This window comes from Ammodytes marinus (genome assembly GCF_949987685.1).
Source record: "Ammodytes marinus genome assembly, chromosome: 20".
NCBI lineage: Eukaryota > Metazoa > Chordata > Actinopteri > Uranoscopiformes > Ammodytidae > Ammodytes > Ammodytes marinus.
Genome location: NC_137224.1, coordinates 9,832,412 through 9,853,107, shown reverse-complemented (window position 1 = coordinate 9,853,107; position 20,696 = coordinate 9,832,412). Strand labels below are relative to the sequence as shown.

Below are 20,696 nucleotides of genomic sequence, written 5' to 3'. Positions count from 1 at the left end.
TATAACATATTAAAACAATAATAGGCCAACATATAGACTCTAGAAGAGGCCATGTATAGTTGGTGTCGCTCACTGAAGACTGAGAGAAAGAAATTAGTGAAATTCTGTCAGTATTTGGTGTATACAGTATTTTGGTGACACCCGCCTTTACAGCTTATGCCCACTAGTGGGCGGTGTAAACCAAGGCAAACCTCATAGAGATCAAAAGCATCCTTATTTAAATAGCCAAACAACGACCAATCAAGTCCAAACGTTTCAATGCAGCACAATTTACAATATTTTTTTGCAGTGTTTTGTTATATCCTGTGATATATTTTATTTAAAAAGAGCAAACGTTTACATAGAGTGAAAAACGACTAACCAACTGGGTCGACTCGACGTGATGCTCAGACCTGCCCTCCACCATAATAACAGACTGAACTCTCGTCTTCGGATGCGCTGTTCTCCTTCCCGCCCACTGAATGTAATAGTATGATAATGAGAGCTGCCGTGAATGCAGAGTGGGTTGGTTTAGAGCTTTAAGACATTTGCCTCTATTTGGAGTTGTGTCGATTGCAGATGAAAAAAAGTTTTTTTTTTCTGCTCGCACTAGCAATCAGAGCTCTTTGGCAGGCTCCGTCCTCACACAGAGAGCCCGCTCCAGGATGGGTGATCTCCCGGCGCAAAGGATATTATGGATTCTAATCTTAACTGGAATAACAGGAGTTTGCGGTAAATTATGACTGTGCTGTGTTGTCGTGTTTTTTCCCCATGTAGCTAATGATGCAGGGGGAGACACAGGAGACAAGGTTTAACTCTGGGACTGTAAAACATTTAAATATGCTTGTCCTTGCAACATGACAGTATATGTCAGTTATCCTTATCTGGAATTTGAGGACTAATTTAAAAAGTTATGGGAATGTGTATAGAACAAAAAAAGGTTTTAATTCCAGTAGGCCTATCCAACCACTGAACACTGACCTGATGGGTTTCAATGTTCCTAATGTCATGAAATTCAGCTCTAATTATTATATTTTAAAATTAAAACTTGGGTCTCCGTAGATTTACCGAACGAAATCAAAACCAAATATAACAGATAATCATTATTATAATGTTGGAACACAATCAATAAAGAATCGGTTTTCTTGCGGGAGAAACAACAGCAACAATTCTCCTTTCCTTTTGGTTACAGGTTCAAATGTCTGCACCACCAGAGGGGCCAGCACATGCAAGCAATGTCTGGCGGTGCACCCCAGCTGTGCTTGGTGCTTCCAGGAGGTAGGTGCCCTTTTCTTTTTTTTAATCCACTTGACTTTATTTAAGCAATGAGCTTTCTACCAGACGGGCTGGTGCAGGGTGGTACGGATCTGATGCTCGGGCCAAGTAATCTGGCTGAACATCAAAATAGTTTCAGTTGTAATAGTGCCCTCCTAAAGTCAAATACTTTACTCCTTGTACTATGCAATCAAATATGTTTGGCTTTGATTCCTGGTATGTTCCACAGTGACTAAACGTGTGTTACAGCATGAGGATGTAGACAGAGTTTCTTGTTCACACTAATGAGTGCAATGACTTCATATTGTAAAACTCAGCATTTAACCTTTCACCCAAGTCCTAAATCTTCCTGGGATCACTTAAGCCTGAGCAGTCCATGTTCTTTATTTTCCTGAAGCACTGGTTGAACTAACAGACTGTGTTCAGATAGTGTGGGAAGTTTTTTTAAGAGAATTCCTTCTGGGATTTTTTTTTTTGTAATAGGGAGCATACTTTTCCTGCACCATTCTGGACTTTATCATCCCCGTTACAATTTAGCCTTTAAATGAATCCAATATGCCCCCTTCACTCTCAGCTTTCAGATGTGAATTAAAGAAACAACAGTTTGAAAATATTTGAACAAATGTAAGGTGTAGTCAGTGATTCTGTTTAATGCTTCTTTCAAAATCACTTTTTATCAAAATCAGTGAATATCTCCTCACGATCCGCTATACCTCCCAAAAAAAATCCAGTGTTAATACACAGCCTATGCTCTGTAAATGTATGTAACTGGCATACCTTTTACATACCCTTTGTGTACATTCCCGTTTACAGAGCGTAGGCCGTGTATTACCACCAGTCCAGATTAATTTTTTTATCGCACACATGAACAGGTAGCGGATGATTCTCGTGAGGAGATATTCACTGATATTCACAAAAAGTTATTTCGACAATAAGCGTTCTCAGAAAATCGCTGACTCCCCCTTTAGAGTGATTCCAAATCAATTATTGTAAACTACTATGCCATCCTATGTTCTGTCAGGACTTCGGCCAGGGGGTTGCCAGTTCTTCAAGGTGCGACCTAAAGACTAAGCTGGTGGCAGCGGGCTGTGCTCAGTCGGCTCTGGAGTCTCCCAGCAGCAGACTGCAGGTGATAGAGGACCGGCCCCTCAGCAAGAAGGCAGCGGGGGCCACGCAAGACGTCACCCAGATCAAGCCCCAGAGACTACACATCACCCTCAGGCCAGGTGGGGTTTACCATCTGAGTTGATGGTTTCTACATCAGTGATGGAATTTGGTTATCAGACGTACTCGAAGTAAAAGAGATTTTGTTCCAATTAAAGCTATAGTGCGTAACTTCTTTGGCCCCTATGAGGAATTCTGAGTTATAACAACAACGCTGTCGGCGAATCTATGAGGTAAGCCTTCGGTGGTCACACATGGATCGGATCGAACACCTTCTGCTGTACGTCCAGGTTTTTCTAAGCAGAAGAATCAACAACTGAAACATTTTGTGGGATGCTTCTTGAGCTCCTGCGAAAGGGGGGGGGGGAAATATAGAGAAATATATAGAGAGTTTTTGTGGAGCTGATAGGCTTTATCAACTTTGTATCAACCTATTTGGTAATGGCTTGAATGTGACCAACATTCATTTGTATGAAAAAATTACGCACTATAGCTCTTAAGAGGGAAGCTACATACAATAGTTCAATATGAGGTTACACCAGTTATATCAAGTAAAACTATTAAAGAGGACCTATGATGCTTTTTGACTTTTATGACCTATAAACGTTGTTATGATGATTCATAGTCATGCTTAACCATACTAAATTATCAAATAATGACTTACATGCATTTCGACGTATTCCCTGCTGACCGTCTGGGGTGTCTGTGCAGAGCACTAAACACTATTCTAGCCAGTCGAGAAGTCACGTCTTCAAAGCGGTCTACCCTTTGTAACTTTGTGACGTTGCATGTAACTTTGTGAAGTCACCACGCGGATGTTTCCATGTATGGTAATGCTGTCACTTCCCTGTTCGCGTCTGCCTCGCGTCTGCCTCGCGCCCTTATAGGTCCATGCTCGCGCTTCCCGCCACTGAAAGTGTTCCGGAAGGAAGGTAACCAATCACAACGGAGTGGGGTTTGCAGGAGGGTGGGGGAGGGTAGCGGAGATGGCCGATGCACAGGCGGAGGGAGCGGAAATTGCCGAAGCACACACACTCAAGTGTTGACAGGACGTGCTGGATCGCCAAAATAAGAGAAAGAGCTTCCCGAAAATCTACATAGTTTTTTGTGATGTGATTCGTGTCAGGTTGCTCTATAGCAGTGTAAAACAAGAAATTAAGACCAGAAAAGTAGTATAATAGGTCCTCTTTAAGAAAAAGGTCATTTATGTATCACTATTCCCAGATGATGCGAAGCGCTTCACGGTGAAGGTGCGTCAGGTGGATGACTACCCGGTGGATCTCTACTACCTCATGGATCTCTCCTACTCCATGAACGATGACCTGTTCCGCCTGAGGACGCTGGGCAAAGGCCTGGCCGAAGCCATGAACCGCACCACCAGCAACCTTCGCATGGGCTTTGGGGCTTTCGTGGACAAGCCCCTCTCGCCTTACATGTACATTTCCCCCGAAGAGGCTGTGAAGAACCCCTGCTACAGGTAGAAGAGAAGTGTTGTTTCAGAATAGACTTGGTAGAAATGGAATATAATATTCATAATAGTATGTTTTTTAAATAGTGTGTAATTGCTTGAAAATACAATTTTTTATTTTTTTAAGATAATTTTTTGGCATTTTCAAGCTTTATTTGATAGTACAGAGTTGAAATGGGGAGACAGAGAGAGAGGGGGGATGACCTGCAGTAAAGGTACATGGGTCAGAATTGAACCCGCGACCACTGCAACGAAGGCCGGAGCCAATATGGTACGCGCTCTATCCACTACGCCACCCCGCAGCACCCCGAAAATACAATTTTTTAAATTTATTTTGAATGCACATATATCTAGGAGCGTGCCTGGATTTTAGATATAGTGGGTGTCTGTGTTGGAAGACGAAGAATTATTACTATAGAATATACAACTACTGTAAATACATCACCTTATCACTTGCTATTGTGGAAAGACTTGAGGCAGTGCTGGATGATTCCATCTTTAGTGACGAGGGGCTTTGCACGGAGTGTTGCAATCTACAGTAGAACTTTCACCAAAATACAAGTGTTTTTATTTTTTTATTTTTTACAATGCACCTTTAACCTGATTCCTTGTCCGCGCATATGTACCTAAACTGAATCCAGACCTTTTTGTAATGGAAATGGAATTTTAGTGGCCTCGTTATCAAATTTAACAATGATTTACATTCCTGATACATACCCACCGGTGTTGACCTCAGCGGTTGTTTGAGACTGCACGTGGTAAGCACTGTAGCCTCATTATGCAGTTGATGTCATTTTAGTGAGGACGCCTTTAAACACAGCGTAGCACAGTGAAAATGCATGCAGGCTCAGTGTCAAAGCACTTGTTAATGGCTTACACTGGCTCCCCTAGTGCTTGGTCAGCTGCTCTGAATCTCAGCCACAGGTAATCTACCCAGAGAGTGTCCGGATAGAAAACCTCCGTAGCCCCACCCAAAGGCTCCACGGAGGTTGATTTGTCGGTGCAAGGTCTCTTGGGGTCATTTTTGCTTTCCCGCTTACACACGGTCTGTCAAGATCCAGCCTCAAGGAATGTTTGGATAAAAAGATAAGACAAGCGGAGAATGTTCAGTCTAGTATTGCACTGGTCCACTAGCAGTTCGGTAGTGAGGCTTTTTGACCAAACCTTAATCTTTGGGAAACCAACCGCTTTTCAGAACAGCAACATCTCAATGGCTGATCCACCCCTTTGGCCCAGACTTTAACTTGAAATTTTGTGCTAATTAGCAAATGCTAAAATAAGACGGTGAATGTGGTAGACATTATATCCGTTAAACATCAGCATGTAGTTAGCTTTGTCATTACAAGCATCATGCTAGCAAGCTGAATATTGAACTCGGTACAGCCTCACAGAGCCAATAGAATGGCTAAACACTCAACCCAATAACGACCCAATGAAACATGTCAAGATTTCAACTTAAAAATTCATATATAATTGGAAACTTAAATTAGACATCTTAACATTTCTAAACATGTTCAAACATGAAAAGCTAATTTACTAAATGTTTTTTTTATTAAACAGCCATTCATAACAAAACGTCCCTTTGATAAAGTTAGTAATAATGTTAGTATCAATATTTTGACATGCATTCTCTTAGCAATGGTATATAAACAGGAGCTCTGCTGAACCCCAATCAGCGTATCTTTGTTTGGTTTGACAGCGTTAACAACACCTGCCTGCCCCAGTTCGGCTACAAACACGTTCTGTCGCTGACGGATGAGGTGAGCCGCTTCACGGAGGAGGTGACGAGGCAGATAGTGTCCAGGAACCGAGACGCACCGGAGGGAGGCTTCGATGCCATCATCCAGGCTGCCGTGTGCAAGGTGGAGTGATGGACTGCATTGTGCACACACACTCGCTGTCTCACACATATACTTGTTTTAGTCTTTTGTCTTCTTCCCCTCTGTCAAACATGGATGTCCAAAAGAAGAAGAAGGTAGGAAGGATCTTGGTAATACGTTTTGATTTGTTTACATCAATCAATCAATAACCTTTATTTTCTCGAAAGACACTGAGGTTTCTCTCATTTACAGTGACGACGAGCATACACAATAAACACAATCACAAGGATATATGTTTGTACATAGCATACATTGCTACAGTGTTTAAACACAGTATTTTTGTATCAGCGCACACACAGTGTCAAGAGGTATATTGGATCGTGAGAATTTATACACTGATTTTGACAAAAAGTGATCCAGAATCGCTGACTCTTTGTTTTTGTTTGATGGGGACTAGGAGGAGATCGGTTGGCGCCCTGATGCATCCCATCTTCTCATCTTCACTTCGGACGCCAAGACCCACGTGGCTCTTGACGGTCGTCTCGCTGGAATCGTGCAACCAAACGACGGGGAGTGTCACCTCAGCTCTGAAAAGATATACAGCATGTCCACCACCATGGTTAGTGAGTGCATACTGTAATTAGGTGTTAGGGGCAAAAGACAGTAGACAGAGACAATACGAGAGAGGAACGGAGAGTAGGTAAGACTTTGTTTAAAGTGTGAAAAGGACCATTTTAGTGTTTTGTGTAACCACCCGTTTGACCCTTACAGGATTACCCATCTTTAGCTCTGATCACAGAAAAGATGTCAGAGAACAACATCAACCTCATCTTTGCTGTAACCCAACCAGTGGTCTCTCTGTACCAGGTCAGTTCTCATTGAGCACACACAGCATTTTATTCACTCCAAAATAATTTGAAATTAAACAAAAGCTTTCAAACTTGAACTGGGAAAAACAGCAAAATCCGGTCATCTCAAATCATCTCATCTCCAACACACTGTGACATTTTGTCTGAAGTCCCTCCAAACCTGAAGACTGGAAACTCAAATGAATCACTGTTAATGACTGCACCGACACACCAAGACTGACACTTAGTTTTCCCCAAATACACTCTTAAAGAAACCAGTCACAGGAATAAACGATGATTACTGAAATATTGAATCTTTAGAGTTGGACATGCCTCTGCTTTTTTAGTGCATTTTCACAAAAAATTTTGTGGACCACACGGCAGTAAAGGGTTGGTACATATCTCACAAAAATGTCATATCCTAAAAAAATAACCATAGTGCCTACACCCAGCTTCCCATTTTGTACTTGTTTTCTTGTTATTGACATTCTTTTGACATCTTTATGCAACCTTTTTTATATTCCAAATGTAATAATTACAATGATTTCAACACCAAAAAATGGAAAAACCTATTGTCGGCAAATAATTAGTAATTTATTTGGATATTTACTGTTTATTAGAGGTTTTATGTTACATTTAATTTAACAATGTTTAACCATATCTGGTAGGTATGGAGGGGTGCATAATTTTATGAATATTTGTTACTAATGATACATAAGTGATTATTAATATGCTTATAAATAGGGACTCTTCAAGTATGTTTTTCTTTCTGTGTTTTAGAACTACAGTGAGCTGATTCCTGGCACCACAGTAGGAACACTGTCCAACGACTCGGGCAATGTCGTTCAGCTCATACAGAAGGCTTATGCTGTAAGGGTTACACCCAACACTCACACACACACACACACACACACACACACACACACACACACACACACACACACACACACACACACACACACACACACACACACACACACACACACACACACACACACACATACATACACACACAAAAACATACACACACACGCATAACCTTAGACTAGACAGTTTTTTCAGGTGATGACATTTGTTTGCTGACACACACCCACAGTGTCTGTCTGAGTCATATGAACAGTAGAGCCAACGTTCAAATTCCACAGTGGCCAAACTGCGAAGCTGACCAAATGTGGGAGACTCCTGGCCTTGTGTTTATTTGGGTATATTACACAGGCAATTCATTTTTGCTTAATTCCTGGCTGTGACGTTGTGATGTGTTCACAGGTGCATGTGCATGTGTCTCATTGTGTACAGATTTAATATATGGGCTAACATATAATTGGTGGGGAAAATGAATTGCCACGCACACAGATTAAAAGAAGAAAATAATGTTTGTGCTCATGATGCTCACATCTATATCTAATCTAAATACTCATAACCCTGTGTGTGTGTGTGTGTGTGTGTGTGTGTGTGTGTGTGTGTGTGTGTGTGTGTGTGTGTGTCTGTCTGTCTCCCTTCTGTTTTTTATGTCATTGGTGTTGCTAGAAAATCCGCTCTAAGGTAGAGCTGGAGCTTCAAGGCGTCCCGGAGGAATTGTCCCTGTCGTTCAACGCCACCTGTCTGAATGGAGAGCTCATCCCGGGTCTCAAGTCCTGCTCCGGGCTCAAGATAGGAGACACGGTCAGTCCATGCCCCCCCTCAACTTCTTCTCTTGGCCTATGACCAAAAAGAAGTGTAGATAAACGCATATGAAAAACACAGTTCAGTGTGAAATAAATGTCTACTTTTTGTTATCCTGTTAATCTTTTTTTGGCCCTTACAAGAGCTACAATGCATAAGAATCTGTGTGTACATAATCATGTGGAGATTGCAAAAATAACAACTTGGTTGGTTCCATATGCTATTTTTCACCCTTTCTGGTCTCTTTCCATTTCCCTCCTTGCTGCTGTCTACATGTTTTTAAAGTAGGATTTTCCCTGTTTCCTCATTGTGTCAAAGAGCAGACAGTGGGGTAAAACAGCTGTCTCTAAACTCTATTCCTTACATTTTTTTCTTGTCTTTCAGTACTTCTTGTGCCAACTCCATTGAGTGCAAATTGTCTGCCTAAAAAGAGTTCTCTCTGTTTTGCATTTTTTCTTTATCACAGCTTGTTTGGCTCTTTTCCCTGCTCTCTCCTCACTCCAGGTGACATTTTTTGGCCTCCACACATTTCTCTCTTTCTCCCTGCCTCAGCGCCTCTTATTTTTTGCCATATATGGCCACCTCTCCAGATGTGGTAACTGCCCACTTTTGGACATCTACCAGATTTGAACGCAATGCTGAATGAACAATCACTTTGACTAAATATATATGGAGGCATTCCCTGTGTCATGTGTTTTGAGCCGTTTGCCCCCGACAGTGATTACGCGATGCTCACAATTTGAGAGGCTATTAAGGGAACATTACCTCAGCCATTAAAGTGCTGTTTGTGACACAAAAGCATGATCTGTTTTACAAAGCATGTCTCTGTAGGTATGTTCACTGTACCAGCTACATGACAGCACACACACACACACACACACACACACACACACACACACACACACACACACACAGAATCAGCATGTCTGTCCTGACAAATTAGGGATAACCATTTAACCATTTAAAAACAAAGCGTTTTGAGCAGGTTTGAAACGATACCTCTTTCATTACAATGTTCATTTCCCTCCTCTCATCCAGGTCTCTTTCAGTGTGGAGGCCAGAGCTCGCGGTTGCCCCAAACAGAAGAAGAAAACCTTCATCATCAAACCCGTGGGCTTCAAAGACTCCCTCTCCATAACCGTCACCTTTGAATGTGACTGCAAGTGCCAAGCCAAAGCCGAGCCCGATAGCCCCAAGTGCAACCTGGGCAACGGCACCTATGAGTGTGGCATCTGCCAGTGCCATCCGGGTCATTTGGGGCCGCACTGCGAGTGTGCAGAGGGGGACTACAACCCCACCGAGCAGGACCGCTGCAGTGGACCCTCGGGGAGCGGAGGACATCAGTCTGCCATCTGCAGTGGCCGTGGAGACTGCGTGTGCGGCCAGTGTGTGTGCCACAGCAGTGACTTCGGGAAAGTCTGGGGAAAGCTCTGTGAGTGTGACGACTTCAACTGCCTGCGCTACAAAGGGGAACTGTGCTCAGGTAAAGATCTAAAATACCCTTAACATTATTTTCACTACACACGCTGCGCAATATGTCTTCAAAAGGCCCGCTGACTGTCGTAAACATTGCGTGTGTGTGTGTGGTGACGTTTCAGAGAATGTACTTTTACAGTCCTGTTCACCACCCTGACTAGCCACCCACCATCATCTGGGAAGAATTAAAAACAATAACGACTCTCCCCTCTGCCCAGGACACGGGCTCCATTCACAATAAACATATGGTATGCTGTGAGCACGGTGTATGAGTGTAAGCTCAGGTTGTATGTTTGTGTCAGGCAGGCAGAGCTTTTGTACGACAGTCTTCGACAGGGTTCGTGCCGTGCACATTTAGAACCTTTTTCAAATTTGACGTTAGCATTTTCTGTGGTCAAAGGGAACTCTCGCTTTGCTGGAGGTTTCTTTCCTGTGGTTTAGATTTTAAAACAGTAGGCATGATTTTGAGTTTGTGTAATTATTAGGAGCTTTAAGTCAGAGCCTCATGGTCCCCCTCTTCTTTTAGTATTTTAAAAATACGATTCATCATCAAGTAAAAAAAACAGATGGTTAAGTGAAGCTGTGTAGAGGCAGTGTTAGACCTTACATAACCATGCCTTTTCCATATTTTTCTAATAGCATTCCATTTTCTTTCAGTACTATGCTACTGAACAACTACTGCAGAGTCCACAACTGCAAAGACAACTTTACTGGCAGTTAAATCAGAAATCATATACCCCAGCTTTAATGTAGCTTTAAAACTCCAATATAAATGTTTTTAAATTAGCTATAGAATGTTAGGTGGTATCTCCTTTTACTTGGTATTGAACCATGTTAGAAATAACACAACAAAAATTAACTAATTTAAGCTATAATCTTCTGTGACCACAAGGCATCTTGGAGTAATGCTTAATGCGGAATAATTGGAGGTTTTTCGGTTTTCCAATTCCGCACAACACAAGTTCTCGATTTAGTTGAGACACTTCCTCTTATTTAGGTATCTGCAGTTAAAACACTTGAACTGGTATTGAGATCAAAATTCAAATGAGCATTGTTAATAGCTTAATAATGCCCAGTACAAGGTGCTCTCCTGCAGCATATCTTCAGATATCTCATATATCACTCAACCCCCCGCCCCCCCCCCCCTTCCTAGACGACTCCTCTCACACAGAAATGTTTTGCTGTACTCCCTGAAGCCCATAGATTAACATGAAAATACCTTTCTGCTTACTCATTGGCTGGTGTGGTGTAATGAGGCTAAAAATAAACCCATGTTTGGTCAGAAAAGGGCCAAAAGGGGGGAGAACTGGCAATGTTCTGTGTGCTTGTGTGTGCGTGTAAAAGTGTGTAAAACATGGTCTGCTGTTGTCTAGAAATTCCCATACTGAGAGCGAGGACCATGGTCTGTGTTCTTCCCCCACAGAACGGTCTAATTGAAGGCCAGCGATGGTGTGGTCAAGTGGTTATGACGGTTTATCCCAAACAGCTTCCCGTCTCATTGTTTATCTGGGCATTGTTTCTCCGCGATAGGCCGCAGCCGCAATGTTTTCTGCGTTGTCACTCTATTATTGACATGCACAAACACACACACACACACTCACACACACACATTATGAGGGATAAGAACAAAGCCAATGTGCACAAATGTACACACACGCATGCTGAATCATGCAACCCAAAACACGAAACCCTCCAGACACCACAGTCACACAATGGGATTTGGGTCTGTCACAGTTGCAAAAATAAAAACTTACCACTTCTGCTTTCCAAAAGTCAGGGACACATTTAAAAATGATCCCTTTTTTAACATTTGGAATGGTTGTAAATACACTGTTACTCCTTGGATGAAAACTTTATCTTTGTAACCATGTAGCGAGGACAGCACGGTAATTAACTATATGTAAGGGTTTAATGGCAAAGCATTGGTGTTATATATTCCTCGAGATAGAGAGGAACCAACTCATTTCTCAAGTAAAGTTAAAACGCATCACGCCAATTCAAAGGAGCATGATACAAACTTGTGGTGAATGTACTAATAACCCCTTAACAAGAAGCAAATAGTCATTACAACCTCATGCTGATCATCCAAAACCCCACAGAACTTCCAAGGGTACCGCAATGCGTCAGGCTGATTCTTTGAGGATATGTACAGTGTGTATGAAGTAAATGGAATGGGTATAGTCTTTAAAAATGACCCTCAGTGTGAACACCATACAACTTAAAATAAGAGTTGAAACAAGACAATGCAGATGTAAAATGGTGTGGAATAGGATTACAAGCTACAACCAAGCTACCTCAGGGGAAACTCTATGTCCCAGAATTCACTTGTGCTTATCAGCATTAAAAAATAAAAAATGAAATTACAATCATGTCTACTACTCACCACTGTCACATGTTTCCTCCCTCTTTCCCAACTCCCACCACACCCTTGTTTTCACACATAAGAATTTCACTTGGTCACATTGTCGTCCCCCACCATTATTGTTTACTCCGCTTCCTCTTGTTAATCCACATACCACCCTCCAGTCTGTGGAAATGGAAGCTATACCCTTGGACAAAGTTAGAGTGTCTTCAACACAACAGACATTTGGGTGGTTTCGTCACAACATGCTCATGGTGTGCTAAACAAAACGCCCCAATGCTTGATTTAGATAACAAATATTTTAGGATGAACTGTGGGTGAAAAAAACTGGTCAAGCTAAGTTTTGAATGTGTTGTTTTCTCACCCTGCTCTATCCTCTCTTTTCTCTCAGGCCATGGCGAATGCAAATGTGGCTTCTGCCTGTGTGACGCGGACTGGCAGGGGGAGAACTGTAACTGCTCTCGACGTACCGACACCTGCATGTCCAACCTCGGTCTGCTGTGCAGTGGTAGGGGCCAGTGTGTGTGCGGGGCCTGTGAGTGCACCCAGCCCGGTGCCTACGGGGCCACGTGTGACAAGTGCCCCACCTGCCCTGATGCCTGCACTATGAAGAAGTGAGTCTGGACTTGACTTGTGGATTTGACTTATACTATAGCGCTTTTTTAAGCCGATTTTCTCAGTCCCAAAGCGCTGCAAAAGGAGTGGATAATATTTAGGGTGTATTCACACTGGGAAAGTCCGCTAGTGCACTTGCTTTGGTCCAGACCAAATAGAGTTTTGATTTTTTTTGTTTGGTGTGGTCCACTTTCATATTGCCCCTTTTGCAAGTGAACCAGCATTACGAAGCAAAACCACACGTGATCTGAGGTCATTCATTCATTGGACAGACATTCTGGGGTGGAGAGAAACAGGAAGCACGAAGTTTAAACTGCGAAATATATATCATTGATATAATATGGGGCTAAAAATAATAAAAGGGCCTAAATCTAACCTATAAATAAAGAGGAAAAACATCAAATTATTGTTGTTTCATATGGTCATAATGTGTAGCCTTATGTCAATGCCACGTTATGTGGCTTGTAGCCTACGATGTGATACATCATTTTTACTGTATTTGTGGTGCTGGATGCGCGTCACGAGAAGAATAGGCTCAAGCTGACACTCAGCTGATTAAGCTGTGTATCAGCTGGGTCGGCGCAGTTCAGCTCCAAACTGACACGGGGATAGTATTGACGGTCCCGTACATTGGAAGCAAAATAAAAACACACACTTCTTGCGCAGCGTGAACCTGTTGGCACTGTGCGAGAGACGCCCCTCTCCTTCATCTGATCGCTGATCGCTGAACACATTCAGCATTTATATTGTTCTGGGCTCCCGGTCAAACCACAACTAATCTTCCTAACAATGGCGACAACAACACTTTCCCATAATGTGAAGCTGACGGCTATTTATTAAAAAAGAAAAGAAAGAAAAGGCACAGTGCCTCCTGCATTTGGGTCGGATCGAGTCCGAACGAATTCACACCACAAACGAACTGCAGCAGAGTGCGTTTGGAAACGCATCGAGACTACCTCTTCAGCTGGGTCTCGGAGCGTTTGTTTGGTCCGCACCCGAGTGCGATTGCTGTATTCACACCTGCCTGAAAGATGCGCACCGAAGGCAGAAGTGCATCTGAGTTCGTTTCAACCGAACTAAACACGGCATGTGTGAATACACCCTTAGAGTCCAGACAGCTTTTATGAAATGAACTGACCTGTTTTGTCTTTTTAAAGGGAGTGTGTGGAATGTAAGAAGTTCGAAAGGGGCAAACTGTCTATAGACGGCACCTGCTCTCGAATCTGCAAGGACGAGATTGAGATTGTGGATGAATTAGGTGAGAACATACCCCGCTGACCAAAACAACACTATATGTCACTTCCACACTCACTTTTTAATTACGCAGCATTTATAAAAGCTTTGTAAGTTGTAACTAATGACATTATTGAGGGTTAATAAATTATTGTCTAAGACTTTATGACGCTGTTATAAGCCATTAATGAGACATTTTTGTGTTACCGTGGATGTAAACAAATACCCTTTTTCCTTCTTTGATGGTTCTTATTTATATGGCGATTATATAGTTATAAATGTTAAAACAGGTAAGTAAGCTATTTTGTCTACAGTTATGAATTATATCAAGTTTGTAGTAAGTGTCATGACTCTCTTAAACAGCCAGTGCATTCGAGTCTGAAGTCCCACATTCATTTGTTAATAGGTCAAGACTCTCTGCAAAACGATTATTGGACAGTGGTACATGCTTAAACACAGTGTACTAGTGGTTCAAGAAGAGAAGTCACACATTCAGCAAACTGACAAGGTCATTCCATTTACGTGGCACTATCCACCTAATGTTTGCTATTGTACGCTAACTGTTAATACCAGTTCAAGTAAGACTTGCATTTCATTGCTTATGAATTTAATATTTCATTTATCGAAATGTGCAATGTCTTATTTCAAATCTCACAATGTCAAAGCTGGATGATAAAAATGAGTCAGAGAGGTTTATCTGATGAACCATGTTCTTCTTATTATTCATGCAGGGTTCCATGATGTGAATGCAGTAAACTGCACTTACAAAGACGAGAACGATTGTGTGCAGCGTTTCCAGTACTATGAGGAGGCAAGTGGCAAGTCCATCTTGTCTGTCGTCAAAGAGCCAGGTAAGAAATGGATACCTGACCCTGACCCAAACACATTACCTAAAGCTGCAATAATCAAGATTTTAATTCAGATTTAAATTATCAGTCAAATGACTTAGGGATGGGGCCGATCCAATCCAGTATCGGTATCGGGTCCGATATGGCCGAAATCTGCAGCTCCGATTTTTTACTTTACTATGAAAGAGCGAACGAGCCGTGTGAGCATGCGCCGACGTTCGGTGGAGGGAGGGAGGACACCACTTTCTAATTAGACATACAGTACAGTCTGTTAGCCAGTGAGCTAACCAAAGCTAACCCAAGTCAAGGAAGTGGAGAGGCTTCTGCACTGTGACAAATTCTACTATGTAAAATACAGCCAGAGAGAGGAAGCATGTTCAGACAAACACACCACCACATATTCTAGTGGGGCAGAAGTGATCATTGAGAAGGATTATTTTTGTGTGACTCTATAATTTATATTTTCATTAAAAGATTGCATAGTCTGGCTTTAAGATAAACCTATATTCATTTGTGTATATTTCTTGCTCCTTTAAATTAGAATTGCTTAAACCTTCCAAGCCTTACATATAACATCACCACCGACAAAAAAAATCATAATAATTATGATATCGTATTGGACAGTATCGGTATCGGCCGATATCCAAAACCCATATATCGGAATCGGATCGGAATTAAAAATAGTGGATCGGTGCATCCCTAAAATAACTGTGTACTATGTGAAACGGGTCGCTCTCAGTCACGAACCCGCAGACCATTAACACCTTACCCCTGAAGTTCTCTACAGGGCTACAGATTGTTTCAAATGTCCTTACTTAAATATTTTAGTTTTACTCCTACTTCACTCGTTTTCAGGCAGGTTTCTTTCAGCAAAAAAGCTGTACTTTTTACAGTGAAACCCCACTGTACACTACATGAACAACACCAAACAGACAGAAACAAAGAGAAGTTAGCAACCATCTAGTGTACACAGTGGAACATTTAGAAGCCATAGAGTTTGACATTTGCCCTCAGGAGCTTGTGAGAACCAAACCAAGAGCCAGAAAGGGGGGTGAATATTGGACTCAAATTTGTTTGGTGGCTAGAAACACGACTCAAAATTAATGCTAAAAATTACCTGCTTCTGCTGAATGTTTAATCGGGCTATTGTTTGCTTTCATGTTAGCCATAATGATAATATGTCAATGTTGTTTTAATAGGTTGTTCTGTTGCACCCAAGTGGCCAAAAAAATCCATGAATGCTTCTTTATGGGCCCTTATAAATATAGGATTATATGTTAAAGAGATCAGGGAATGACGGATAACAAGACAGTAAATGCAAGCACTGAACAGAAACCAAAGATAAAATCCACAATCTCACATTAATATTAGTTGTAGCAAACTGTCTTCACCCAAGCTGTCACTTCCCTGCTGCATGCCCTTCATCTGCTTGTTAAGTGGCCAAATAGAAAGAGTGTGGGCTGGTAAAACAGCCTTTAAGGGCCGCCAGTGCCCGCAGAGAAAGTCGGCCCCAGGGTCTGCCTTTAATGAATGTGTGTGTTTAATTTAGGCACAACTGGGTAGCAGAGAGGTACACCGAAATTTGCCTTGAACACAGTGCACCCCGCTGTGTCAAAGAGGGTCGTAAACAGCTGCCCAGCTCCTCTTGGAAGCTGCTGACTCTACAAACCAGAAAAAGGGAGTGGAGAGAGAGAGAGAAAGAGGAGACAAAGTAAGCAAAATAAAGGGATAGAGAGCATTCGAAATAAAAAGGAAACATGAAGCTGTGAGAAAGAGATCGGAATCTCGGAAAGTTGACTACCGGTAAGCATTTTACGAAATCATAAATAATGTTGCCGAAATAAACCAGTAGCACCAACCTGATATGATTTCTAGGTAACTCATAACAGTAGCAGCCGCTTTAGGGATCAAAAGTGTCGGCTGAAGAGCAGGAAATGGAGGGAACGTGGGAATGAAAAGAGAGGAAGAGGAGTAAAGCTTTGATGTCTGCTGTAAAAGTTTCATCCTGGTTGCCCCACTATATAACCCAAAACTGCTATCCACATACTGTCACACACACACACACACACACACACACACACACACACACACACACACACACACACAGACAAATGGTTAAATATACAGGCATAAATACAAATACAGCAGGACTTTTTTTTTCAACAATGACGAAACTGAATCGACTCCTACAACTAAAATGAATATGACTGTTTTAACAACAGATCAGATGACCAGTTACAGGTATGACAAAGAAGTCACTCACAGTTACAAACACACTGAACAGTGTTATCACCCGCTCATTTACACAGTGCATAGTTGTTTTGATTTTTTGACCTACGACTTTACTGTTGTCGTTCTGTTTCGCCCCTTTTTACTGTAAAAAGTTTGAGACACTGTATCAACTTTAAGGTGTTGGCCGCAAAAAACTAAACAAGCAAAATATCAGTTATTGCAGTTTAGAAGTTTATTAGTTTGAAAAGCTCTTGTTTTTTTGTTAATACTCTAATCTGTTTGATAAGATTTGATTGACAGCTCATTTTTGATTCCAAATTGTTAGAACTATCACTCATACAAAGAAGCTGACTGAGAAAATGCCTTTTGAGGGCCTTTAATGGGCCATTTGTAAGGCTGACATTCATTCTCAAAGTCCCGCCTAGCCAGTTTAATGTCTCCATCTAAGTTTTTTGCCGTTGAGACTGACGGATACCACTGAATTAAGCGTGGAAACCAGGGGCCAAACAAATCAAGGAATAATGAGAGTGTTGACATGATACTGTGACATGATGTTTCCCCTGGAAACTCCTGAACCTTTAAAGCAACAATTTAAACCAGACACAGAATTGAATAAAGATTCAGCAATGCCTAACCTATTACGCCCCTTGGGTTGATTCAGAAACATATTTGTGGTGGTTAAGTGAAGAGAAAGTTTTTCCGTTACAGCTAATGATGGTTAAAGCACAACAAGTAATGTGTTATTCCTGTCTGGGGTATAGGAAGGCGTCTTGTAGTAAATGACTCTTTGAAAGCGAGTTCTGTCAGTGTTTCGATTATACAACCTTCCTGAAACTGTCCAAATCAAATTCCTGTTGAGTTCTTTTTACCAGACCACATTGAGGGAAGAGAGATTTGTGGCCTGGCTGTGTGAGGTTAATATTTTCCACATCCTCTTCTCTGCTCTTTGGTATTCAAACGTCCAAATGCCTTCCTCCTACTACCACTACCACTCCTATGCTGCCCCTTGTTCTCTTGTCACTCCAGAGATCTGAAAACGTTTTAGAAAGCACCATTCATTAAAAGGAACCACGCCACTGAGTTTTAATGCTGTTTAACTAACTATCAGCATGACAGGTGCCAATATAACTATCCTCAGCCATTCAGAAACACACTTCTGGATCTGAAAAGTCATGCCACATCAAATCCACATGAGTGAAGGAAAAGACAGAGAGGAAACAGGGTTATGAAATCAGGCTTCCTCATGGCTTCGCTCCCATGCTTATCTCCTCCTGTGTGTCCACTTGACTCATTGCTGTATCTCTTCCTCCTTTCCCATCCAGACTGCCCCAAGGGTGCAGATATTTTGGTGGTGCTTCTGTCTGTGGCGGGGGCCATTTTGTTCCTGGGCTTGGCGGCTCTGCTTATCTGGAAACTGCTGATCACCATCCACGACAGACGGGAGTTTGCCAAGTTTGAGGAAGAGCGAGCACATGCCAAGTGGGACACGGTCAGTGAATGTAGCATGAGGGTGGCATGCACGTGTAGATGCTCAAATGTGCTGTGTTTGAAAAATACTGTTCATGTGCTATTTTTCATTAGTAAGATAGAAATTGTGGTCAATGTTCATTTAGATTTAATTAATTAAAAAAGATACACTCAGGCAATGGTGCCACTACATCCCCTTTGGCACACACATACAGCAATGATCCGTAGTAGGCCTACCTCTGTTACGCTCGCTCACAAAAGGCCACACACAACGTCGCTCCTTCTTGTTTTTTTTCTGAAGATGTTTTTTATTATTTCTGTGGCATGCTGTTACTCCTAGCAGAACAAAAGGCAGCCAACGGAAGGGCTGGGTTTAAATAAGCTATTGCTAATTGGCCTTTTACTGGTAATAGGCGTCTTTGTTGCCTCACTAACACACACACACACACACACACACACACACACACACACACAAATCCCATGGGCCTGAAACTGCAACAAATCATGGTAGTTTCAAAGATGCTCGCTGACTAACGGAAGTGTAAACATAAGCAACACATTCAAGTTAAGACTCGTCTAAAATACAATATTACTCCCCAGAAAAGAATGGGTGTCATGCATAGGCAATGCAATGGAGTTTTAACTCTCTATTATGAGATTCTGAGGGAACTTTAAAGTTTTAAATTATTTTATGTCTATGCAACTCATCAAATGTCTTTTGTGTGTTTGACCGACAGGGACACAATCCTCTCTACAAAGGAGCCACATCTACCTTCACAAACATCACATACAGAGGGAAAGACTGATGCTACTGAACACGGATAAAGATATAAAAGTGGGAAATATTGGACTCATACAGTCATTTGTGGGAAGGCACCGAATCATGTGCAGGCCTCTACTGTCACAAGACAATAACTCATAATTATTTGTGTTTGTAAATATGTAAAAAAAAAATATTCTGAGGACACTTTTTTATCAGGGATTTGTCATAGATTCCCACTTATACTACACTGATAAATAAGATATTGTTTTGATGTTGTTTGAGGACAAAGATCTGTTGTGTTGTGCTCACCCCTACTCAGTACACAGTATCCAGTCATGTGTATAGTTTTATTTAATTTGCCCTGATATTTAGGTATCTAAGGAGCCCCCAAAATTCAACTGTATTTTCAATCAGTCTCCAATATTCTGGCTAACCAACACATTCTTTTTTTAAATATACCTTTGGTGGAATAACATTTTTAAATAAGTTTGTAGATGACTCAGAATATCCGTTTCAGATGCAGATAGAACGAGAACTATCCACATGACCACCTTGATAACACTGAGGCTTAGTGGGAAATTATATCGGGAAAAAAAGTGATGTGGGGGAACTAATTCTTGAAGTCATAGGAAGAACAAAAGAGCAGATAGTATAATGGCGAAAAGAAATTTCATTTCCTGATGACATTGACAGGATTTCCAGTTTGTGGCACTGTGGCAAGATAAACAGTTTTTAAATGGGGTCGTGTGACGTGCTGGAGATATGATATGTGGTTTAAAGTAAACTTTTCATTTACTGAAAACTGCCGCTGCTGTTTCTTGTGTGGACTCAATCTGGAGCTTTATTCTATAATGGATAATTAAATATATTAGATCTCAAGACATTTGATGCATATTAAGGATACTTTAGGGAGTATTATTCTTTAAAATATATATAATAAGGAAATGTATATAATATTTAAAATGGCCGATGCTTTGAAAAGTATCAGACTGACTTACTCCCACAGTTTTTTTTATTTTAACTGTTAAAAAATGTCTTGATCATTTAAGGCTGGGCATCCTAAAACAGTGGTTAGGTTTCTGGCAATATGCATTGGGTTCACAGTACAATATGCCCATATTCCATGTAAATTTTTTACTGCATTTTGAATGCACATCGGTAAACATGAAGGGCTAAAATAATGTATGCTTGAGCAGAAATTTGGGGGGGTTAATGGCAACAATGATTTTCAAATAAATGAAAGAAAATCTAATTACATAACTGGAATTTACTTAAAGGTGCAGTGTGTAATATGACATCATCAAGAAAGTTCTAAGAAGTTCTAGAATGCAACACTCCCTGGGTAACCCCAACCCTTTTGAATAATAACAGAAGCTATAGTGGCCTTCAAGGACAAGAACAATTCTAAATTTTAAACAATGCACCTGATGACATTCCAACTATGACACTTTCAAGATGGCGGCACTAGGCCTTGGTCCAAAATA

General features: G+C 41.4%; 1 protein-coding gene across 2 annotated transcripts; it reads left to right on the top strand.

Annotated features, from left to right (window-relative positions):
* The first annotated feature begins 515 nt into the window (after positions 1 to 515).
* Positions 516 to 20,008, top strand: LOC307266531 (integrin beta-3-like). 2 transcript variants are annotated; one of them, XM_080048570.1, is made up of 15 exons: positions 516 to 711; positions 1,172 to 1,257; positions 2,276 to 2,480; positions 3,643 to 3,895; positions 5,586 to 5,748; positions 6,164 to 6,325; positions 6,478 to 6,573; positions 7,335 to 7,424; positions 8,082 to 8,216; positions 9,255 to 9,699; positions 12,446 to 12,668; positions 13,827 to 13,927; positions 14,634 to 14,753; positions 18,305 to 18,471; positions 19,187 to 20,008. In XM_080048570.1, exons 1-15 carry the CDS (start codon positions 645 to 647, stop codon positions 19,253 to 19,255), a joined length of 2,382 nt encoding a protein of 793 aa, XP_079904696.1. In that variant the 5' UTR covers positions 516 to 644; the 3' UTR covers positions 19,256 to 20,008. The 2 variants fall into 2 exon arrangements, with proteins under 2 accessions (XP_079904696.1, XP_079904697.1); XM_080048571.1 differs by lacking the exon at positions 6,478 to 6,573.
* The last annotated feature ends 688 nt before the right edge of the window (positions 20,009 to 20,696 follow it).